The sequence below is a fragment of the Sebastes fasciatus genome, chromosome 7, assembly GCF_043250625.1.
Source record: "Sebastes fasciatus isolate fSebFas1 chromosome 7, fSebFas1.pri, whole genome shotgun sequence".
In the NCBI taxonomy this organism is placed as follows: domain Eukaryota; kingdom Metazoa; phylum Chordata; class Actinopteri; order Perciformes; family Sebastidae; genus Sebastes; species Sebastes fasciatus.
Window position 1 is genome coordinate 22,226,128 of NC_133801.1, and position 25,477 is coordinate 22,251,604.

Here is a 25,477-nt window from a genome sequence, read left to right on the forward strand (position 1 = left end):
TATTAATGCGGTAATTCTTGGCCAACAAAAACATATTGAAGAAAAAGACCCTGAATTGAATATGTTTTTTTTGCCAGCAAGGATGCTTATGAATAACAGGAAAGAGTTTAGACCTCCACCAAGGTGAAAATCTGCCCTGTTAGCTGTTTCTCTGTGCTGGGTACAGGGCATAACTTTTATTAGCTGTAACACTAGCCGAGGGGCATTACTTTGACTGACAACATGGTACTGAGTCAATGACAGAATTGGTATATGGTGTAGATGGCCAAAGCTAGTGGAAAAGTCAGGAACTCACCAAAGTCAATGGTTTGATTCTTGCTAAGAGTTTACTGTTTTGCTTGACAACTGTAATGATTTTAGCTGACACCATAGTTGCAAAGTGGGATGAGCCGTCTGGTTCTGGACGTACTTTCCCCCACTGTTCCCATTTAAATTTATTTTTTTACATTTTCCATAATGTTCCTCAACAGCATTTGTTTCTAAGAAATCTGAGAAATCATGTTTTTTTTGTCTGGCAGTTCGACATGGCAGATGGCTCCAAGGCTATGTTCAGACTGACGGCAAAAGTGGCCCAAATCCAATTTTCTTTTTGGTGCATATGTGACTCAGATCAGTTTTTATTTTCATAACAGTGTGAACAGCACAAATCACATAATCTGATCTTTTCATTTCTGATTTGGGCCGTTTCTAAATCAGATACAGGTCAGATTTTTTTGCAATGCGACCTCATTTTGAATAATATCAGAAGTCGTGCGACATTTAAGTCATTCGCACACATTTCTGTGCAGAAGTAGCAACTATTGCTCCAAAAAAGCCATACGTTTTGAGTTTGAGCAGCAGGGCACCATAAAACACACATCATTCAAGTAAAAACACCAAAACCGTCTTGGTTAGTCTTTATCCACTCCAACAATCACCGATTTTGGTTTGTTCTAAATAAAGCCATAATTCACCAAGTTATATAGAAAATGTGCCAGGCTCAACATGCTGTTTCCCCCCGCTGTCTCTCATTTCTCTCTTGTTTTCTCGTTCTTTAAGACCGTTAAACCATTAAATTAGCAAAATAAAATGACAAAAATCGCCCCAAAACAACCAACCGGCGATGTACGCCAAGCGATCATTCTTGTCATGCTCACAAATTTGCTGGCTTCCACTGCACATCAGCTTATAAATGAAACCATAAATGCTGACTCAAGTTAACTCCATGTTTACTTACTCACTTACTTACTATGACAGCATGCTGCATGTGACATATTTGTTATTGTTTTAATCTTGTGAAGGGCTCATTGCGTGGGTCCGGGACAATGACCCTGGCGAAGACATGTCGGCCGCAATGCGTTGGTCATTTAAAAAAAATATTATAAAAGAAAGGCATTTTAATTTTGTTCAAACTCTACAGTGTGCCTATTATTTTTTAAGGAGACTTGCATTTTGTACTTTTTTGAGATCATATTCCTCCCATGCATTGAGCCCTTCACAAGATGAATAAGCACAGTGCACCTGAAGGATCCAAAGAGCACCTGTATGTGATTACCACAAAGACCCAGCAGCGCTTCTACTCAGTTATCTGAGCAATAAATCCGAAATTGAGCACTGGGGCTTGCAGTGTGAACGTAGCCTAAGGCACTCTTGGTCTTTAGCCGCCAATGCTATGGAGCAGAAGCCAGTCAGAGATGCGGATAAGTGCTCTGGCAACTTCAGACTGCTCTGACATCGCCATTGGGAACAAAACTCCATGACACAGTTGCCAAATGTGTCCCCAAATTTTACTCATAATCTTGCACTGTACAGTAAATAATATTATTTTGTTCATGCAAAAAATAAACCATTGCTTTTGGTTACCTTTAGCGGCACCAGAATTTTAAATGCAATCCTTTTGTTTGTTGTTTCTTTGTTATTTTGGCTTATTGTCAATGCAAAAACATTTTTCTTTGTATGTTTTTATACCACACACAGACCAGTAATCAGTTCTATTGTAGCTGGTTGAGACTAATCATTCTCACAAAGTGTCAACTCATTTCACTTAAAAACTTCATTTACGGCTTCTGCGTGTAATATACCTTAAACACATGCTTCATAATGATGAATTGGAAGCACAACTTGAACTGAAAACACAGCAAGTGAAATGCCGTGTGTGACGAGAGACGGTCGAGGATAAAATGGCAATGCAGAGAGACGAAATTCGGATTCTGTATCATGCCGTGCGGTTTGGCTCAGTTGACGTGATGTCTCAAACAAACATCAGGTGGCACAAAATCCATTCTCAAATAAATCCAGACATGCACACACATGGGGCGAGAGAGGGAGAGAGAGAGCGAGAGAGAGGTTAAGCCGTTGCTGTGGTTAAACATTAGCACCAGGCAGTCAGTAATCCAATCATACACACATGATCTGTGCCCTTTTGCAGGAAGCGCCCCGTGAAGGGTCCCTATCTCAGGACTTCATTAAGATTAAATGAGCACATCAATAGTGCACACATGGTAATGAGAAAATGGGAGGATTAGAAAAATGAAAGGGTAGAAAGAGCCTGAAGTGAAAGGCAGTCATGCAAGCAGAAAGAAGGGATAGAACTGACTGAGCAAATGAAAATAAATGAAAAAGATCATGATTTAATATTGAATTAAATTTAGAATATTTTGGGGCCGCTAAACTGAATGAGCGTGGATAGTCCATGAATTATGCAATAATAGAAAAGGTGTTTTTAAGACACGATGATCTGACGTGACATTAAATGAAATTGGAGATTAAAGGGATAAACCTTGTTTTAAATACACTTTATCTAACTGTCTTTATTGTGATTGGCCCTGTCAGTAAATCCTGAGAATTACAAAAGAAAGAAAAAAAAAATCTAATTTTCCTCATCTTTATTCTTTGATCTCAACTCTCTGTGACATGAGTGATGGACTCGGGGGAGTCTCCTGTCAGCTGGCTGTGTAATTCAAGATCCATCCTCTTTCCTGTATTGATCTTGGCGTTGCATTGAGATCTGCAGTCTGTTGATCCCGATGCAACATTTATAAGAGATAACTTTATAAGTGACAGACAATACTGAAGCCGTGAGTTGATGGTTTATCAAAGCCAAAAGCTTGTCCCACTTTACACTTTTAGCGGGTTTCCTTTTAATCGGTAATGACATTTAAAGTTCATCGTTTTCAGAAACACTCTGTTCACTCCCTAGATTAATGATACAAAAAACCTGCCTACAAGCACTTCTAAAGATCTCTAATTAACATGTTTTATCTTGTTTGTTTAATCTGAACAGTATGATCTGATCACCATTTTAAAAGGGGTTATGTGCCGGACTATTTCTTGACTTCCTGGAGTCTCTGCTATAGTTGCCTGGCACGAAATAGTCCAGCACATAACCCTCCATAAAACGGCAAATTGTTTTTAATGAGTGAGCTTTAGAGGTTCTGGCAGCTGGATTTTGTTATTTTTGGACGGAGCCAGGGTAACTGTGGAAGCAGCTGGATGTAGAACGCTATCAATCTTCTCATCTAACTCTTATCAAGAAAGCCAATGAGCACATGAGTCCTAAAACTAAGCCTCAATCCTAGTTGGATTACTTTCATTTAGAGATTTAGTTTCGATGACGTGAGCTGCGGCATAACTTATTTTCGATCATTGTGTTGCAAAAGAGGCAGGATTAGTTTCAGGCAGGTACGTATAGCCTACTTGTGTTTGCTTCATGGTTTGTCTGGCGAGCTGAAAGCCACATGCAAATTTAACCTTAATCCAAGTTTGTGCATTCTTTATAGAACGAGGGAGCTTGAGCAATAGATAGTCACGATGACTGATACACGCATTGTACTGAAGCACACACTGTTTGCATATAGCTTAACTCGGAGAGCTAACTTGGTGGATGTCAACAACAGCGTTGGGATTTCACAATAGAAGCAGATTCTTATGCTAAGCTATCTGATACCCATGATTCATAGCACTTTCAAACTTCAAAAAGCTGAGGGCTGGAGTACATGCAAATGTGACTACAGACATCAAACAGTAATGTTAGAGCTCTCAATCATCAGCCACCCAAATGCATAATTCTGAAATAGTAGCAGAAAACATATAAGGAATTCATGACCTTGCACATACATACAAATGTGATATAAATGTAAATGTACATGGATTTTAATCATTTTTACATGTGGAATTCACGAAGGCTTCTGACTGCTTTAACTGCCTCTAAATTACCATAAGCAACAGCAGTTATGAGGTCTACCATTTGCATTTTGCATGTACAGGATGTTTACCACATGCGCTTAGACTTTAAAGAAATTTACATCATCCATTATTCACGACGCAGTCCTACAGTGAAACATAAAAATATATGATTATGCTCTCTTGTTGTAGCTACATAGTGATTTATATGTCAGTTCAGTGTAGTGCTGTGCCACTGAGCCATAACCAGGTGTTATGGATTTCAAGGGATCACATCAAAACCCTCCCAAATCTCTCTGTACTTATAGTATGTAACATTTCCGCATTCAAATGTCGAAAAACAACTAGGCAAATGTTGTTTTGTTGAATTATGTACTTAGATTATTCCAAATGTCTCCAACAATGTTCAAACAGAGCAAAATCTGTGATTTTATTCAAGGTAATGATGCGTTTCATTTGAACGCCTGTCAATGGCGTCATATCCTCTTTACCCCCTCTAGTTACTCTAACTTCCAGGGAAACACAGGAAATATCAGATAAGTCCGAGGGGGTCGTGTCTAGAAGGTAACCCGCAAATTGCGAAATCTGGCAAAAACTTGCAAAAACTCTCGTGAGACGACCGACGACCTATTCTGACCTTAACCTTTCGAGGTCAATGCCTAACCTTAACCATCTCGCAAAATTGCCCAAATCATGGGTTCCCTTCTAGATAAGACCGTGACCGATGACTTAGAGTGGGGGAAAGGAAGTCAGCGATCCATTCTGTTGTTTACTATTGTTTGTATTGCTCACTCGTGATGGAGCACTGTTATTCATTGATCACTCGTGATTCCATGCTACTTCATGACGTCAAAGTCCGTCTTTTATTATTGTTTTGATTGAGAGACCCCATAGCGGCAGAAATGACATACTGTGCCTTTAAACATCTATGTGCTGTAAATCATAAAAGCTGGAACTAACTTGCTGAAGTGACTCAGTCAGGATTTGAGCTCCTAATTCCTGACAGGACAATCCTTTTCTAAAATTGTCTTTAAAAAGAGCCCCGTGCAACCCATGAGGCTCGACATAGTAGTTGAAGTATGTTTTGTTATGTGTGGTACAGAATGACAAATCATCAGATAGTTTAAGCTGAAGTTGAGCTAAAGTTTGAGATACTCGTTGAGTAGGTGTGAGGTTTTCTTGTTTTAGAGGGCACAGAGTTTCTAACACAACAAAACACTTGCATTCACCACAGTGTTTTTTTAGTAAACACCAAAATTACCATGTGGGTGTTCGGTTAAATCTTGATGATCGCTCCCTCTCATGTTGGATGCTGCGACAGCGCATCCTGAAGGAATGGTTACACTTTAAAAACTACAATATGCAACTCTGTGCTTTGAGGTAGTGAAAGAAAAGTGTCCCACTCTCCTCCCCCTCAGTTGAGCAAGTTTACACACCAACACTTATCACTCATTTTGATTAGCTGTCTGTCTACCTGGAAACGCTATCCAGCCTGAAGCTGAGCTAACTGGCGTCCATGCCCTCAACAGGTGTTGAACGTAGGCAATAAAGCAAGCAATGGAGTTCACTCTTGTTTTCAAATGGCCTTTTACTGCCTCACCTTCAGCTTTGCTGCTCCTTGATTTCGTTTCACCTTTTCACCTTTTTTTTGTTGCTGTGACGTCGACGCTCTGAGGCCACTGGCATTCTGAGAAATCACTTTATAGCAACCAGAGATTAAAATATGCATTTCATATTGCAATTTGTGGTCTATATGACAGCGTTGACCTCTACAACAAATGACCCAAACAATCTTCGCCACTCTAATGAAAAGATTAATTGCACTGCAACTAATAAATAGTTCATGTTTAATCATTTATTCAATGCTTCAAAGCAGATTGGCCGTGCACAGTATGGAACATTTTATGATCGTGTACTTGTGTACGAGCTATTGTTATGCATTCCTGGCCTATCGGTGAATTATTCCAACATTCCAGTGTGTTCAATGATAGATAAAATGTTGATAAAATATTTCCAAAGTTGTCAAGTGGACTTGATAATATGATGTTGCAGAATTGAAAAAATAGTGAACACTGATTTATGTCTGTTCAGTAAGGGAAAGTCAGCTTTAAAGGTGCAATGTGTAGGATCTGGCCAGAATTTTAGTTTAAAACATTTAAAAAAATTAACTAACATTATCAAAAGAGTGTGAAGAGGTCTATGTGTTGTGTTGCAGAGATATCTACTGAAATGAGCATGCTAACCAGCTAGCCCCGGCCATTGTTATTATGACCAGCTCGCAGCGTTTCAGCAGTTTGGTCGAATTTTGCATATCCTTGCACTGCTGTTAATTAGAAGTTGGCTTTGTTTGTTTTTTAAACTGATGTTGTAGTGTATAATCAGCCTTTTTACTGTTATAATATACAGTATATTTGATTTACTGCTGTGTAAAAGGCCAAAGCTTTTGCAAAAACATGTTCACTTGTTTCCTGTGTGAAAAACAGAGACATTGAATGGGTCTTTGTTGGTTCAAGGTTAAGGAAGTGAAAGAATAGATAAGATGATGTCATAAGTGTATAAAAAGAGCATGCAGTATGCAAGTGTCAGGTTTTTTCTCACTCTGCAGACTGAGTCCCTCATCTCTCAATAAACAGACAAGGAACTCAAAGAAATCAGTCTCTTCCTTTGTTCAGTAAAAAAGTACTACACTGTTAATAGAGATCCAATGGCCCCAGTAGTAGAAGTGAAATGCTGCCCCCTATTTCTTTGGAGCAGGTGGCTAGACATTGCACAGTGCACCTTTTTAAAGCTAGTTTTGTCATTAACTTCCCAACAGATGTCATTGGAAAAAGTGTCTTCATTTATAGGTCAAGATTTTCAGGTAGCTGTACATATTAGGTAAAAATAGAATTGCTTGTTTTCTATCAGTTTCATAGCATGTCTTTGTGCATAGCAGCTTTGAATTTGATTTGCAGATTATTTTCCCCTTTAAATTAATTCTTAACATGTTTGTCTTTGTCTGTTTTGTCACTGGTGTCTATGCATTGACGCGGTTTGAAGTCATCACTTTATTTTTGTCGGCGCTTTCTGACACAGGGACAGACAACATGCCTTAATTAAAATGATTAAATGCATCTGGACAACAGCTGGATTCTATTTTGAATCAACAAACATGAAAAAACTTTACATTATATTTGTATACGTTACACTTTATGTTATTACACCCCTCTATCTTTCCCCCTTCCCTGTGTTCATACGCGCATTCCTCCTTTATCATTCTGTCTTTCTTTATTGCTTTCCTTCATGCTTGCTCTGTTTCTCTGCTCTGTTTGTAGGTGTCCTTGAAAAAACAGTGGAGGGGGAAGCCACCGCTCTCACCAAGGCTAAGACCCTTTATAAGTCCTGTACCAATGAGAGTGAGTCAGCAGATGTCAACACACACTATTCATTTATGTATCATCTATTGTCCTAAAATGAATTTTTTTTCTTAGACATCAAAGGTTATGTGTCTCTTGTTCAGTTTATCTTATTGTCAAACTGTCATTAAAAACTGTAATGACAATCATTATCAATAATTAGTTTTAAAATTAAGAATATTTCAGCTTTACAGGATTATGTGATGCAAATAAACGCTTTCTTCAAAAGCATTTTGAAGTTGCATCATTAAACTCCTCAAATAACCCTGAATTTGCATAGATTAATTATATTTGATAACAAGCCCAATATATGAATAATAAAAAGGTTTCTTTTCTTTTTTTTTCCAGAATTTTGATTGGCATAAAATAAATGTATCCATCATTAGAAACATATTTCTGCTTATTTGTATCTCCGTTTCATTTAAGGTTTAATTGAGCTCAGAGGAGGGGGTCCTTTGCTCAGCATGCTGCATGATGTGTTTGAGTGGCCCATAGCTATGGACGACTGGGAGAGCACCTATGGTAGAGTAATCTTTTTCCACTGTCACGCACAGCAGATGTCACATACAGGCAATTTTTTTTTTTTTTCTCACTTTTCCTTCCATCTCCGTTAATCAGGTATAGCATGGAGGTTGGAGGACGTCATCGCCAGGCTGAATCGGAAATACGGGACTCTACTCTTGGTTAACTTTTTCGTCAGCACCGATGACAGGGACTCCAATTCGCACATCATTCATGTAGGTGTGCAACTGTAGCCAGAAAGCGCTCATCTCTCTCTCTCTGTTACATTCATATAAACTCACACATCATATCCATCCAGCTGGAAAATAAACACCCACCAATTTCTTCAAATCTGATTTTTTTTGGCTTACAGTATATAAATAATAGGGTTGTTAACGCAAATTTGTTTTAACGTCACTAATTTCATCAAAACAATTGATCTTTTATGAGGTTGTAGCGGGCTCAGTTTTAAAGCTAGAGTGATACTAGCATACTGGAAACTAGCAAACCTAAGGAATCCATTGGTACCAACCATGTCATACTAGCTTGTTGTGAAGGAGGTTAAATAACGCTCCAAACTTGTGCAAAACTTTGGCGCGTCATGGTCATTTTCAAAGGGATCCCTTGACCTCTGATCCCAAGATATGTGAATGAAAATGGGTTCTATGGGTACCCACGGGTCTCCCCTTTACAGACTGTTGGGCTTGAGTTTGCCATGTTATGATTTGAGCATATTTCCTAATGCTAAATGCAGTACCTGTGAGGGTTTCTGGATAATATTTGCCACTGTCTTGTGTTGTTAATTGATTTCCAATAATACATATATACATACATTTGCATAAAGCTGAATATTTGCCCACTCATGTTGATAAGAGTATTAAATACTTGAGAAATCTCCCTTTAAAACTTTGAACGGATAAAAAAATGCGATAAAATATTTGAATCGACTGACAGCCCTAATGAATAAACATGTATCCTTTTTTGTATTCCTCTTTGGCAGTTCGACCAGCAGTCAAACCTCGGCCTCTTGTCCCGAGATTACTACACTTGCACCGGACCCTACGCAGAGGTAGGTTAAAGGTCTACACACATTCACATGCACGCATACTTTATATAATATAATTGAGGATTTCAACCGTTGCACGGTGAAAACAGCTCCATGTGTTCACTTGGGCCAGTGCCGCTGAGTCAGGGTTCTATGTCCCCAGGAGTTTATGCCCCCCACAAAATGAGGAGGGCATCAGTTGAAACATCAGCACTTGAAATTACTTTGTTTATTTGCACGCTTACATGCATTTACGAGCATGTGTTTATGCGATAAAAAAAAATGCGCTCTGAGGCAGTAAGTGATGATTAAAGTCAAAGAGGCAAAACAACTGATTTGGTTGTGTCTCAATCCGGACCAGATGTGTGTGATCGGAGCAAACATCCTCTGCTCTGGTTTTACTTTACAGTTACATGTTTTTTGGTCATTACGTAAATTCAAACTAGTGACCCCCTGTCCTTCCTGTTTAAGTAAATTGAAGACATGAATATCATGAATGAGTGTGTGTGTGTGTGTGTGTGTGTGTTTGACAGCCATGTCGGGCCTACGAGAAGTTCATGATTGACCTGGTTAAGCTGATCCGCACTGACCGGAAGTTGAACATCAATGAGACCCGCATCAGAGAGGAGGTGACACGAGTTATGGACCTGGAGAGGGACATCGCTAACGTAAGCGTGCATTCATTCTTTTTCCCCAGCAGAAGCTTAAATAAGTGGTCAGGTTAGACAACTTCCTCTAAAAGAACACTTTTTTTGTTCTTTGAGAAACTGCAGAGAAGTTGATCATGTTTTCCAGCAGCAATGGGCCCTACCTTACACCCGGTAAAAAGTGGCACACAGCGCAACGCAACTTTCATTGCTAGTTTCAGACTGACGCAGTTGTCATTTTCGCGTCCACGTTGTGTAAGTAGCAAATGTACTTACACCCATCTGTGCACCCATGGTCTTAAAGTAAGGTGTGGTCAGGCGCTTTGTTGGCGCATCGCTATCTTGAGGCTTATCTTAAGGAAAATGCAAAATTCATTCCTCATCATTTGTTACACGGCTTTGTTGAGTATCTGATTCTGATTGGTTAATCACGGCATTCTACGGTCTGTTATTTCTTTATAGCAGACCGTTGCTATGTATAACAGACCGTTGCTATGGGCACAGTTCTAATGTCGGACTTTGGCGGCCCATTTTTGTGTCAAAATATTGATTTCTTAAGTAAGTAGCCATGTAATAAGCGGGATAATGTACAGCTAGCGGGTCATTGTTGTGAAATAAACCCCTTCAGCTATCAGGGTTTATTTCACAACAATGACCGGCTCGCTGTACATTATACCTTACAATGCCGAATGCGTCTTTTGAATAGCAATGCACCAATATGCAGGCTCACCTGGCTTTTAAAAGGAATGGGAGATGGCGCTCTGATTTGTTACGCCAAAAACGCTCCTATGATTAATAAAGACATGAAATGCAACCCCTTTGCCCATGTGCCTTACTTTGCGCCCAGATTATGCGCCGCTTAACTAGCAAAAGTGGAGTTGGACACGTCCAAAATGCACTTGCGCCATGCACTTTAAACTATATCTTCTTCAGCTTCACACAACAAATGGAGAATTTTGTGAGCGAATGACCCTCCACTCCTCCATTTGTAGCCCGATCCTCTCTCCTCTGCGTGTGTTTGTGGCTCCAGTCTGGAGCAGCTGCTGCGTAAAAGCAGCCGTTAACCAGCTTGATCCCCGCACAACAACTTTTCTCAGACATCAACAGGTTTCCACAGTCTACGTTTGTCATTCTGTGCTCCGCTCACTGCCACGCTTCACTTCCCCCCTCCACTCGCCTGCTGGCTTTTACAAGGCAGTCACACCGTCCGAGCTCTGACATTTACAGACCTGAAGCCTCCCGGGACTCCAGATATGTTTGTTGCTGCTGGACCTGCACCGCAATTGTACACGTGTCAGGAAACAGGAGGGTTATGTTGTGACAGCATTCTTGATTTTCTACCTCTCTGTCTTACTCACTCCAAGGCTACTGATACTCCAGAGGACCGTAACAACCCAGTGTTGCTTTACAACAAGATGGAACTGGGCGATCTGAACGCCAATTTCACCCTCGAGGTTGAATCACGGGTAAAAATAGACTCCTCTTGCTGTCAGAATTTGCTGTTTTTTGTTTCACCTTCCTTCCTCCTTTCTAATACTGTTTTTCTCTTTTGTCTTGAAGGTGTTTGACTGGAGTTACTTCACAGCTAAGATAATGGATACAGTCAACATCACTGTTCCTGACACGGAGAAGGTCATAAACTACTCCCCCAACTATTTCCGAAGACTGAACCTTATCTTGGCCAAATACAACAAGAGGTGTTTGTGGTTGTATGAGTCTGTGTGGTTGTGTTTTTGTATGATTGCCTGTTTGTGGGGGCGGGAGAGCACTGCAATGAAAACAGCTGCTCAACCATTACTGACCCATTCTAGCTTTGTGTGAATAAATGAGTTTCTTTGACCGTCCTTCCTCTCCTCACAGGGATCTGCAGAACTACATGGTGTGGCGTTTTGCTATGAACATGGTGGTGGGTCTGAGCAGAACTTACAGGGACACCAGAAAGGCCTTCCGCAAGGTAAACAAAGCCAAGACCCTGAACCTAATACTGAATTTTAGAGGTGGATGACAACATCGAAATTTGAGTGTTAAAAAGAAAATGTACTACTAAATGCAGCACACATGCAATGAAAATGCCAACATTGTGTTTTTACAAGTGTTGCGCTGTGGCACAACTAAAATAACAAAAGATTAGCTTCAAACTGCTCGGAACAAACTAACAAGGGTCGTCCTTAATCTCAGTCCAAGAATGAAAATAAATCCAAACCATTTAAACAAGTTGAATTGGCTCCATATTGACGATAGAATTCAACAATTAAAACTTTATTATGTTCTTCGAGATTTTACAAGGTGTATGTACAAATTATTTTACTAGGTATTTTTAGTATGTTCATGCCTGAATACTATCTGACCTGAAACAACCCAGTCTAAGAAGTAAAGTAGGGCGAAGCACATTTCTCTAAACAGGTGCGGAGGAGTGAAATAAAATCCCAAACAAAATTAAATCTGCCCGTTCTCTGAATAGTTTTAAAAACACAGCTTAAAACTGGATGCTGAGTAGTGAAGCATCCTTTCCATGACAGTTGAAAGCTTTGGTCTGGTTTCTGAATTTGTGTGTGTTTCTTAGATTATTTTTATGACTGTATAACATTGATGATTGAAGTGAAGTGTATTAGTGTAAAAATGGGATATTAGTAGCATATACATGTCATCCCCTTTTCCTGCCTGCCTTCTAGCCTATGGAGGAAGGAACCTCCAAATATAAAAAATAAATAAATAAATTAATTAATTAAAAAAAAAAAAAATAGATACGCCATTAAATGTACCAAAAATTATATTAAAATAAATGTATGCATTAATTCATTGATCAAATGTGACAGAAATTGATATTTCTGTTTTAATTTGCTTCTTTACCTTACCTTGCACCATCTACCTTTGTATTGTTTCCCCTATCCATCTACTTCTCTATTTAATTTTCCCTTTTATTTATTTATTTAAATTAACTTTAAAATGTATATCTTTAATTTTTTTAAATGTATGTATTCATTATTAAATTGTAGGTATTTTTATATGCATGTATGTATTCATTTATCTATTTAGGATTTTGACAAGTTCCGTCCTCCATACTAGCCTTACTACAGGACTGCAATGAAAATAAGTCATGCGACTTTATTGCGATATCCTGATGAATTTAACTACTGCATGCACTTTTGTGTACAGTATTTTCAATCCATCAAATAAAATCAAAATCAAACATGCGGATGTTTGGGCAAGTTACGGGATCACCGAAAGTATTACAGTTAATTTGAGGGGGTGAATTTATGGTCTGTACCGAATTTCATGGTAATCCATTCAATAGTTTCAAGACATTTCACTCAAAAACAAAAATGTCAACATCGTTGTGGCGCCGAATGGAAAGTCACGGTATCACCAAAATTAGCGGGATTTTAGGGACAACGGATGTCGCACTAAACTCCATAGCAGCCCATCCAGTTGTCGAGATATTTTAATATGGATCAAAGTTGTACCGACGTCGATGTGCCTAACATAAACTTGTTGGTGCCTTTGTGAAAAAAAACGATGTAAAACTGTTTTTTAATTATTCTATACTGCAGTTTCTTGCTACTTTCCGTATCAGCTGACATGTACGCAGATACTGAAGTATCAGTCGGGCTCTCTAATAAACACTAAATGTCCACACTCGGCTCCATTCATATTTATCCTCCACATTTATAATCCTAACCCTCTTCATAATCTAATCATTTCCCTTCTGTCCTATTTCTTATAGTCCTAAGTGTAATGGTGATAATGGCAATGCATAATGGAGGTGCAAATAAAGAATTATCCCGAGCCTCTTAAACCAACATGCTGAGTGGTTTGTCCTGCAGCTCTAATTGATCGGTGCCTCGTTACTCTCCCTGCAGGCCCTGTATGGTACGACGTCAGAGTTAGCGGTGTGGCGACACTGTGCAGTTTACGTCAACAACAACTTGGACAACGCTGTGGGACGGCTGTATGTGCAGGAGGCCTTCTCTGAAAAGAGCAAAGAGCTGGTCAGTAGGGGGATGGATGAGACTTTATATGATTTGATTAGATTTAATGCAGGATTCTGTGAAATACATAATTGAATGTTTTCTTGTTTGTTGACACTTGGAACTGCTACTGAATCTTAGAAATGAATCTGCAGGGTATTTTCGCAAAAAAAACAAACAAAACAGTTTGAGTGTTAATGTATTCAGTTATTCATGCATACAGTATGAGAACATATGTTTCAGTTGTTAAGTGGGTTTTTGTGTCTCACTCTTTGCGTCTTGTGTGTTGTATTTTCTGCTTGAATCCGTTGGAAGCGGCTGAACATGGTGTCCTTGTTATCCACACACCCACACTGTAAATCTCAACTCTGGGGCGCACGTGTGTGTGTGTGTATGCGTGTCAGCTTGTGCGTGCGACCATGTACATCTGCCGTAACACTGAGTGTCTCGCACGTCGTAAATCCTCTTGACCTTTACCCACTCTACCATGTGGATTTCATTTTGCACCCTTTGTGTGTGTGTGAAAAGTGACACACGAATCTCCAAGTACGTATCAACACCCCTTTCCCCAAATACATGGCAGTACTTTATACGTGTGTGCTGAGTTGACCTGCAGCTGGCACACATGCAACCCTCCTCACTTACCAACCTTCTCTCAGCCACGGAGATTTATTTCAGATATGATCGTCAGTGGAATGTGACTAAGTACCTTTACACAAGTACTGCACTTGAATAGATTGTAAAGTTACTTGAGTTTATGCTACTTAATACTTATACCTTACTATGATTCAGAAGCAAACATTGCATGTTTTAATCCATGACCTTTATTTGACAGCTACTTACTTTTCTGATAAAGATTTCACAAACAAATGTCATCAGCTTTTACAACATGATGTTCTCTTAGAGACTATGACCGACTACAACAGTAAACTACTCATTTATGTACACATTAAAGGGGAACACCACCTAAATTAAGAAATCCAATATGTTATTTCCATGGCATCGTAAAGTTCAATCGATGTTTGTGAACATGAGCTACTCTTTCTCAAAGACAGAAAACAGAGAATTAAGTCTCACTTGTGATGTCATAGGGTATAAAGTGTGGAGCTGCTCCATAGACAATGAATGGGAGACTGATTTTATGGACCCACAGAATGTTTGTTTTCTTTTTTATACCCAAATGAGCTTTATTCTATTGTAGTGTTTTCTGTTGTGAAACAGAAAATGTTCCCATATACTCAGAACATTCCTCTGGGTGCTCTCAGCATCATCTAGAACATCTCTCCCCATTCATTGTCTATGGAGCAGCTCCACACTTTATACCCTATGACATCACAAGTTTGAGTTTTAGCAATCTAGTTTTTGGATTTAGGAGAGTTGTTCATGCTAACTAATATTATTTGACTGCCGTAGACCATAGGAATAACATGTAAGGACTTTGAAAATGGGTGTAGTTCCCCTTTAATAAAGCTATGATTGCTAACTAGCTAGCTTTGCTAGTGTCACTTACACTCAGCTTACCTTTCCCTTTACCTTAGCGTGTAAAGGGGGGCGGGAAATGAGTAAAGTTATCGGTTGCATTTGAAGCAGAATGTTTTACATCCAATCACCGTAATGTTAACAAATAAATCAGACAATACACAGGCAATTGAGTGATATCCCCGCAGTTGTGGTCTTGAAATGAAATCCAATGTCCTCTTTGTCTGAGACGAGACCGAGTAAAAATGTGATTGATTCCGAGACGTGACCGAGACCTTCAGAAAGTGGTCTTGAGACCAAGATCGATCTCGAGTACTACAACACTGTTGAGTACTTTCTGAGTCTTAGAGTACATTATGATTATGCTATTTATCTCTTTACTCAAGGATTTTGTATGCAAGACGTGTACTTGTTCATTAGAGACAGAGTGAATTCAATCCCAATTAATAGCAGTGGATTAGTGCCCATAATGAGAAATCATTACATTTCAATCCATCATAATAGATACAGCTTTAGTAGGCTTACCACTGTATATAAACCCTGCATTTGACCCATGTAAATCATATTTTTTTTGCATTTCACATGGAAACAGACAGGCATGCATGTGACCACAAACATCTATACGTGCATACAACACACACACATGCTGCATACTAAAAGGTTTTCAGAGAAGCCTCATCAGTATGGTCCCTGGCTGTTTGTGGCGTACCGCAGCGTGTTGTCCGAGTGGTCATGGAGTGTGTTAGCGAGCGGTCTGCTAATGTGATGAGACGCTGGAATGTCTCTGTCAGCTCGCTGCGGTCTCAGAAAACAACTTCTTGAGGGGTGACCTTCGCAGTCACTGCAGTTTTTATTCTTCCCCCTTCCTATTTTGCTTTCATTCTTGGTTCAGGTATTGTAAATTATTCTAAATCTATTTTGTTTGTGGACAAGATCTGACTTTTTTACTGCCCGATGACCACCATGGTACAGTACGTGGTTTGCACAGCGTTATGCCATCACGCTGGCGTCAGGCAGTCTGTCTCTCCGTGTGCAGGCGCGTTCTTGTAAATACTGTAACTCAAGAGCAATACATTAAACTTGCACCACAGCTTCCTGCCCAAACTGGGCTTTGGATGTGGACTTTGGAGCACCTTGCTGTGTGAATTTGCATATGAAAATAGAAAATCTCATTATCGACCAATATGTTATGCGAAGACAAGTATGCTGATGTAGAAATATTTGTTCAGTTGTACCTCTTCGATAGTTTAGAGTTGTAAAGCTTTGGATTATTCCAGTAACACAATCCCTAAACTGCTGGATGCAGCTACGCTGTATAAGTACTTTTAAATATTTAAATGTAAATCGGTAGCATTATCAATAATGCATCTGCAAAGTTGCAGTACAGCAGACTGTAGCACATTTTAAAACGCAAGATGAGACTCACCTCATACATTAAAATAGTAGGGCTGTCAATCGATTAAAATAGTTAATCACGATTAATCGCAGCTTTTATCTGTTCAAAATGTACCTTAAAGGGAGATTTGTCAAGTATTTAATACTCTTATCAACATGGGAGTGTGCAAATATGCTTGCTTTATGCAAATGTATGTATATATCTATTATTGGAAATAAATTAACAACACAAAACAATGACAAATATTGTCCAGAAACCCTCACAGGTACTGCATTAAGCATAGAAAATATGCTCAAATCATAACATGGTAAACTCAAGCCCAACAGGCAACAACAGCTGTCAGTGTGCTGACTTGACTATGATTTGCCCCAAACTGCATGTGATTATCATAAAGTGGGCATATCTGTAAAGGTGAGACTCGTGGGTACCCATAGAACCCATTCCCATTTACTGTACATATCTTGAGGTCAGAGGTCAAGGGACCCCTTTGAAAATGGCCATACCAGTTTTTCCTCGCCAAAATTTTGCGTAAGTTTGGAGCGTTATTTAGCCTTTTTAGCAACAAGCTAGTATGACATGGTGGGTACCAATGGATTCAAATGGATTAAAAATGAGCCCACTAGAACCTCTGAAAAATCTGATTTTTAAGAGGTTAATTAATAAGGGCAAGTTGCATTAATGCGTTAAAGAAGTTATTGGCATTAAAACAAATTCGCGTTAACTTTGTCAGGCCTAAAAAATAGTTTGTATTTTTGTTTGTATTCCATCTGTCACATTAATCACACAAAACATTATTACACTGCCGGTAATATTACCCAGGGCCACCACACTTCTACCCAGAGGGAGTGTGACCCAGAGTGCTTGTCCTGTATATTGATATGTGTTAATGCAATGATGAGGCCTGGTTCAGAGAAGTTTATTTTTATGACTGTGTTGCACAATATGTTGCAAGATTGTTGTGTGTGTTTGCTTTCCACTGGGTCCTATCTGCAGACCGTATGAGAAAAACTCCCACACTCTCTACTGACTGACACTTAGTTTTTTTTTTCATGATATGGGCCTACATTTGATTGTCAAATATCAGTTGTTTCTTTCTCTCTTTGTGTGTGTGTGTGTGTGTGTGTGTGTGGGCATCAGATGGAGGAGATGATTAAAGACATTCGGGCAGTGTTTATTAGTGACCTCGAAGGCCAGACCTGGATGGATGCAGAGACCAAGAAACTAGCTGAGGAGAAGGTATTGCTTATAATGAACTGTCTATTGTATTGCATTGTACTGTTGTTCTTTAGGATATACGATGACTAAGACGTTTGTTTTGTCAAATTGTCTCCTCTACTCTTCTGCAGGCCCGAGCCATTCGGGAACGAATCGGCTACTCCGAGCACATCATGGATGACAAATATCTTAACAACGAGTACAAAGCTGTGAGTGTCTGAAAAGATGCGATCGCGCATGTTTTTCTTCTTTCATCGAATTAGTGCAAGAGCGGGTTCACCGTAGCTGCATATCAAGTTCTATGATAACATCTTGCTGAATTCTTTGGCTTTTATGAGTTATGCTAGAGAACATATGACCAAGTGTTGATAGCTCTCGTCAGGACTAATCCTCCTGTTTCTCTGGCTGTGTGTGTTGGTGTTAGCTGCGCTACAGTGCAGAGGAGTACTTTGAAAACATCCTGCAGAACACGGAGCATGCGCAGAAGAAACGCCTGCGGAAACTCAGGGTCAAAGTCAACAAAGAGGAGTAAGGGCAGGATTAAATCATTGCTCTGCAAACATACTTATTCTATCTGTGTAGTAATTTAAAGTGACAATGTTAAAGTATTACTAAAACCCTAATAATAAATGACTTATGGTGCTCGTGGTGTGACACACCAACTTGCATTCAGCACAGTGCATTCACATTCTCCCACACAAACTCCTACTCACACATACAGTTCAGCCTTCCACTGAGCACAGCAGGAATGCTAATATTAGCTCCGCTGCTTTTGATCGCAAGTTAATTTTAATATCTTTCATCAAATCTGAATCGTGCTGCTCTATAGTGCCACTTTACTGTATTTCCACCCTCCTTGCAGGTGGGTAACTGGAGCCGCTGTCGTCAACGCCTTCTACTCAGCCAGCAAAAACCAAATAGGTATCTCCACATGTGCACATGCATACATACGTGTGTATAATTATTCAACATTTTGTAAAGTTTTGTAACCTTTTTATGCTTTTCTCCGGTGTTAGTTTTCCCTGCAGGTATCCTCCAGCCGCCTTTCTTCAGCAAAGGCCAGTCTAAGTCTCTCAACTACGGCGGCATCGGCATGGTGATCGGTCACGAGATCACACATGGCTTTGATGACAACGGTATAATTTTCCAACAAGCCTTTGGGTAGAATTTTTTACTGAAACTTGTACCACAGAAAACAAGCCTTTTAAAATGCCGCCTCAGATCATTTTCCACTGCGTTTCAACTGGGTTATGTGAAGTTATTATGTTCAATGTCAGGATTCTTTTAAAATGCCACCCAGAAACACAATGGAAATGGATGAAAGGCAATGAAAACATGTAATTGACATCACTTTCAGCATTTCAGTGCAGCTAACAAGATAATGGGTGTGTGGGCACAGAGAAAGGTCACAATCTTTTTTTTTTTTTTTTTTTTTAACCCTCTGAGACACAATACACAATAGACCCGTTTTTGTCTTTTTTTTTTAGTGGGGTAGATGTGATCTTTATGGGGAGTTAGCAGGTCAACACTGTGTGTCACTGTTGTTCTGGTCATAAATCGGAAATAAACTTGAATTAATTTATTAAAGTAAATTGTGAAAGTGTATAAGGGCTGAGAACATTATGATACAAGTATATGATGGGCAGTCCCATGCTCACTTATATATCATAAGTTGTTGCAGGAATTTTTGGTGTTGATACCATTTGTTACACAGATTTGGTGCTAAATTTAACCATTTTTTATCACTCGAGAATTGATAAAAATTATCAATAATCCCTCCAATATACCACATTAAGACACCAAGACCTTGAGGAACACCATAGAACAAGTCATGCTGTGATTTGGTATCAAAAATCTTTGACATTTGGAGATTTCTGCAAGAATTGCATTGCATTACGTGATTGGATGGCCAGTGCTTCCGTTCTAGAAACTGCTCAGAAATCCCCTTATTCTCAATTTACCTAGGAAAGCCATCCATCCTCTGAATGCTCTAAGTCTCTAGTTTGTGGTTGTAAAGTTTCATGAGGCTGTGATTATCCTAGAGGTCACCGACGGTCATTTTATACAGTGAAGTCAAGTTTCAAAGAATGGTCTCACTACAATGAAATGGCCACTTTGGAGACTAACATCATCGCACATGAGTACAATTGGGCTCATTGAATCCACAAGAGTCTCAGCTTTACAGTGATACCCAATTTATGTAATTCCAAGACTGTTTAGGGACCCCAGTATGTAGAAATATTCAAATACACCATTTTAGAGGCAAAAAATGTATACTGCATTCAAAAAACTGCAGGATTTTTGCCCAAAACTGCATGTGATTATCATAAAGTGGGCATGTCTGTAAAGGGGAGACTTGTGGGTACCCATAGCACCCATTTTCACTCACATATCTTGAAGTCAGAGGCCAAGGGACCTCTGAAAATCACCATGCCAGTTTTTCCCCGACAAAATTTTGCCTAACTTTGGTGCGTTATTTAAACTCCTTCCCAACAAGTTAGAATGACATGGTTGGATAATGGATTCTTTAGGTTTTTTAGTTTCATATAATATCTGTCACTTCACTCTACCTCTACAACTGAACCTGCGACAGCCTTTGAAAAACAGTAAAGTCAGCTGGGATGGCCCGCAATCCCGCGGGTCTCAGAGGGTTAATTAAATCCAACCAACCAAATTTTCATTCATTTGGCATCTTTTCTTTAGGTCGTAACTATGATAAGGATGGTGACCTGAAGGACTGGTGGACACCAGGCTCCACTCAAAAATTTCTGGACCTCTCCAAGTGCATCGTCAATCAGTATGGTAACTTTTCCTGGGACCTGGCCAATGGACTCCATGTATGTCCTGGTAGACAATCTCTCTCTCCTTCTTCTTTTTTATAGTTTTTATATAATTTACTCAAATATTATCCCAAACTTGCTCATTGCCTCATTTATTTGCTTTCCTGTTACCTTTGCCAGCCTATCCTTTTCCATCTTTCTCACAGTTTTGCAGGCTCATCTCTTCTCTATAGCTGCTTCAGGTGCCTTTAGTATTTCGTGTTGACATATCCATCTCTCTCTTTGTTTCTCCTCCTCTGTCCTGTTGCTTTGAACAATGCTTCTTTTATCCCCTGGGAAAATGATTTCTTGTTTTCAAAAAAAAAAGTGATTTGCTGGAAATACAGAAATACATCTCCCTCTGTTCTTTTTTTTCTCCCCTGCCAATCTTTGTGTTTTCTCTCCTTTATGTCCCCTCTCTAGTTAAATGGTAACAACACTCTCGGGGAGAACATTGCTGACAATGGAGGGATACGGCAGGCATATCAGGTAATGAGCCTGAACACAAAGGAGGGAACTCGGTTTATGAGCCCTGGTTTAAAGATGACAGAGGATGGGATTCAGCATGTGGTTTGTTATCGTCGTCTGCCTGCTAATGTTAATAGATGTGTCATTTTGCCAGGTCGCTGATAGGCTCATTAGCTATTGTAAACACAACAATGAAGGGCATGATGTTGCTGCTGATTTCATCAGTTTTTACCAGAGGTGAATAGAGAAAGGGTATTCACAGATTTGAATTCAATACGAGATAATTTTCTTTAGGCCAACCATGATGTCATGAAGCATATCCAAAACAACACAGTTGTATTTTCATGCTGCGTTCAAGAAAACTCAGAACTCGAAAATGTACGACCTAATACTAGAAATAGGAGCCTAAAATGAATCGCCACTCAAACTCGGAGTTCCCACTTGTAAACTCATGGCAAATCCATCTATCATATAGTAAAACCTGTTCTGCACATACATTGGTATCAAAATATGTTGCCATGTTATTAGGTAGCTGGTAACGGTAAACAATCTGAAAGTTATCTTCTCTGCACAATAGTTATTCCGTAAAACGTTAAAAATCCTGGGAAAAAATGTGGTGGCGAGTTCAATTGTGTGTACACACTCAGCCATGATTTTTGTTTACGTTTTGTGTCGTGCATCTGGAACTCTTGGAGGTCGGAAGTTGGAAATTTCAACAGGGAAAATTCCAACCTCAGAGTTATCTGGAATGCAGCATTAGAACAAACATGCATTATTCACCAAACAGCTCAGCATGTGAAGGAGTTACAGGAAGTATCTTCGGAAATTAGATTTTTTGACAATTAGGTCATTTTTTGGTATTTTTCTAAACAGCGGTGACATAAGATGAGAACATTTGTCTCGTATTAATACTGCAGGCCTATAAGAACTATGAGGCGGCGAACGGAGAGGAGCCTTCACTACCTGGCATCGACCTTTCCCACGATCAACTCTTCTTCTTAAACTTTGCTCAGGTAGTTGATGGATGTATGGTTGGATTGTTGGATTGATTCATTGATTAATTGATTGATTACAGAAATCAATGGATGATGGATAGATAAATGGATGGTAAATGAAGGGATGGATGAATTGATTGATTAGCTGGTGGATAGATGGATGGATGGATGATAAATGTATGGATTACAGTTATTGATAGATGATGGATAAATACATGGATGGATGGATAATTTGGTGGAATGATGAATGGATGGAATGAAACAGATGGAAGATTTAGTTGATGGATGAATGGAATAAATTGGAAAAAGGGCAGTCTATTGCAAATGATACCGGTCTAATGCAGTGTGTCCTAATCTCTGTCTTTTTTAGGTGTGGTGTGGAACGTACCGACCAGAGCAAGCTGTTAATTCCATTAAATCAGACGTACACAGTCCAGGGAAATTCAGGTAAATTCTTTTACATCAATGAGCCATGTGAGGCAAAGGGTATAGGAAGTAAATTACAGTAGTAGCTAACATTTTAAAACCTTGAAAAATGACATGCTGTGTAAATTTCAATTTCAAGTAACCTTCTAATACAGCAACTTAAACCCCATCTCCCCTGTATGTGTTACAGAGTACTGGGCACCATTCAGAATTTCCCAGAATTTGCCAGAGCGTTCAGCTGCAACAAGAGCAGCGCCATGGTCTCCGACAACATCTGCCGTGTGTGGTGATCCACAGACCTCCGGGATGGGGACTTTTCTGACGTGGGTCACCCCTGTCCCTGCAGTACCTCTCTCCCCTCTGACTGTTGGAGCACTCGTGGGGGGGCTACAGGGAAGTGGAAGCTCCCCTTAGCTCTTTACTGGATGGACATGGGCTGGTGGACTGACACTGCAGTATGCACCTCCTCCGAAGGAAAGCAGTGGGCTGTACCCTTGCGGACAGACGGAGCACTGTCTCTCCGACTTTGATACTGTAGTTCATTCAATCAGCCTGATTATTCTGCTACTCACTGGATACAATCACTCCTTTTGTTGTTTTTTTTTCTCTCCATTTTCATCTTGTTTTACTCATCATTTGTGCGTCTGCCAGTGTGCGTGTGAGTGTGTGAGTGTGTGTGTGAGAGAGTGTGTCAGTCAAAATACTGTAGTTGTCAAGAGAGGGGCAGACGGACAAATGTGCTCTAATCCACTGGCATATGAATACACCACCCACCCACTCACACTCATACCCATGTAACAGGGCTGAACCACTGTACTGTATGTGGGACTGAGCTGTATGCTTCTCAGCAAGACCTCAGCTGGTTTCAGCCTCCATCTACACACTGATAAACTCTACAATGTATTCGTAATGTACTCCTTGTTAGTACGTAGAGCTAGATTATAAGAGAAAATCAAAATTTGCTGAATAGACCAATCATTATATAACCGTAATCACATATTACACAATACTGTTCTATATTTAATGATGATGATTTAACTGACAGGCGACTGCTGTTCATTAGCAGTATGTCAAATAAACCAAAATTAAATTTTTGCCTTTAAAGATGACAGCTGGTCATGAATCATTGAGCAGACAATCGACAGTCACCAGACCCCTTTTTATACGCTCATTGAGCCTCCTGATGTGTGTCTCCATGCGCTTTCCAGTCTTTTTTAAGTCATTTTGATTGCTGCCTACTGTTTGTCAAGCAAATTTGGTATGCCTTACATGATCTGTTGTGCTGCTGTGAGTGTGGGTATTTGCCGGAGAACAAAGGATAAGAAAATGTATCAATAAAGCAATAGTTTGACTTTTTCGCAATTACTTTCCTTTTCCTGCCAAGAGTTAGATGAGAAGATTGATACCACTCTCATGTCTTTCCACAATAGGGTACAGCCAGCAGCCGGTTAGCTTAGCTTAGCATAAAGACTGGAAACAACTAGCCTGGCTCTGACCAACGGTAAATAAAAAGCCTGCCAGAATCTCAAAAGCTCTCCAATAACCACGTTACTTCTCGTTTGTTTGATCGGTACAAAAACAAAGTTCAAAAACAGTCAGTAGTGGTTTTATAGGGCATTATGTGTGGGACTATTTCTTGGCCGAAGGCAGTGACTTCCTGGAGTCTCCGCCAGTTGCCTGGCAACCTAATGGTGATGACTTCAGGACTTGGAGTCTTCCATTTTTCTACAGATGAAACTAACAACACATAAAGTGTTAATAAGCTTTAAATGTGCAGGTAAGCAGATTTGGTCTCACCTTTGGACAGAGCCAGGCTAGCTGTTTCCCCTTGTTTCCAGTCTTTATGCTAAGCTAAGCTAACCATCTCCTGTGCTGTAGCTTTATATTTAACAGAGTGATGTGAGTGGTATCATTATTCTCAACTAACTCTTGGCAAGAAAGTGAGCAAGTGTATTTCACAAAATGTTGAACTATTTAAGAAAGGTGTAGCAATTTTTCAGTTTCTTTAATCACATGAAGAGAACCATCTTTTTTAATGATTCTTTTTAACATTGAAGCAAAAGTCAATTGACAGACGGTGATATAATTAGACTTTCGAAGGATTTATCTATTTTAAACTGCGGGCTGAGTCTTTGCTGGAACCTAATGAACTTTTTAATAGCGCAGGCATTTTTCTGAAGGCAGAAGGTCGGGGGAGTTTAGTATTCATGGTTTTGTATGGCTTTATTTTCTACGTCAAAGTGTTACTGAGGCTTTAACACAAGGTCGTTAATTGTGGACATTTTAGCCTTTGCCTTTTATATATAAAATTTAGTGCAATGAATGATGCGCCATGATCATGTAGACCACTTTTTCAGACAGTATACAACACCATCCATGTCCAGCCTTTAAACACTGTTTCCCCCTTGTTTCGTTCTTTTCATTGTTTGTGCAAGCTTTCTGTCTCTGTCACTGCCGCTCACTCCCTCAGACTTTCTTTCTTTCTTTCTGCCTCTCTCTCTCGCACTCCACCTGTAGAAAGACAGATATACCTCAGTTGCCTGTATTTAGATACTTTATAATAATGACAGATAATCATCTTGAGGAGCATTTTTTTCTTTCTCTCAAAATAAATATTTAAATAACATGCTGAGCCTGCGGGCGAAGGTTTGTCTATGTACTTGTGTGTGTTTGTAAGGGAGGGGGTGGATGGGTGGGTCAAAAAACACCAGACCTTCGCCGAGGAGACTGGTGTTAGTATCCCATGTGTAACCAGAAGTCAACATTCAATTATTTGTCACGTAACTTCAGTACTTAAGTTACACTGCTTCCGGTGTTCCCACACCACAATCTTTTCCTAACCCTATCTTAGTAGTTTTGTTGCTTAAACCTAACCAAGTCGATATTTTCGTAAACCTAACTAAATCGATTTGTTGCCTAAATCTAACTAAGTAGTTTTGTTGCCTAAACCTAAGCAAGTTTA

General features: G+C 39.6%; 1 protein-coding gene across 5 annotated transcripts in view; it reads left to right on the forward strand.

Annotated features, from left to right (window-relative positions):
• LOC141771715 (neprilysin-like) overlaps window positions 1–25,141 on the forward strand; it is a 79,419-nt gene extending 54,278 nt beyond the window's left edge. For all 5 annotated transcript variants that reach the window (XM_074642270.1, XM_074642274.1, XM_074642271.1 and 2 more), the window contains exons 5-23: window positions 7,476–7,556; window positions 7,983–8,078; window positions 8,175–8,293; window positions 9,058–9,126; window positions 9,636–9,770; window positions 11,114–11,215; window positions 11,310–11,446; window positions 11,610–11,703; window positions 13,610–13,738; window positions 17,730–17,828; window positions 17,939–18,016; window positions 18,232–18,335; window positions 18,670–18,728; window positions 18,824–18,943; window positions 20,511–20,644; window positions 21,050–21,115; window positions 22,012–22,107; window positions 22,460–22,536; window positions 22,706–25,141. In XM_074642270.1, coding sequence (XP_074498371.1) covers window positions 7,476–7,556; window positions 7,983–8,078; window positions 8,175–8,293; window positions 9,058–9,126; window positions 9,636–9,770; window positions 11,114–11,215; window positions 11,310–11,446; window positions 11,610–11,703; window positions 13,610–13,738; window positions 17,730–17,828; window positions 17,939–18,016; window positions 18,232–18,335; window positions 18,670–18,728; window positions 18,824–18,943; window positions 20,511–20,644; window positions 21,050–21,115; window positions 22,012–22,107; window positions 22,460–22,536; window positions 22,706–22,805 — 1,895 coding nt within the window. In that variant the 3' untranslated portion in view covers window positions 22,806–25,141. The remainder of the gene's footprint in view (window positions 1–7,475; window positions 7,557–7,982; window positions 8,079–8,174; window positions 8,294–9,057; window positions 9,127–9,635; window positions 9,771–11,113; window positions 11,216–11,309; window positions 11,447–11,609; window positions 11,704–13,609; window positions 13,739–17,729; window positions 17,829–17,938; window positions 18,017–18,231; window positions 18,336–18,669; window positions 18,729–18,823; window positions 18,944–20,510; window positions 20,645–21,049; window positions 21,116–22,011; window positions 22,108–22,459; window positions 22,537–22,705) is intronic.
• Window positions 25,142–25,477: the final 336 nt, after the last annotated feature.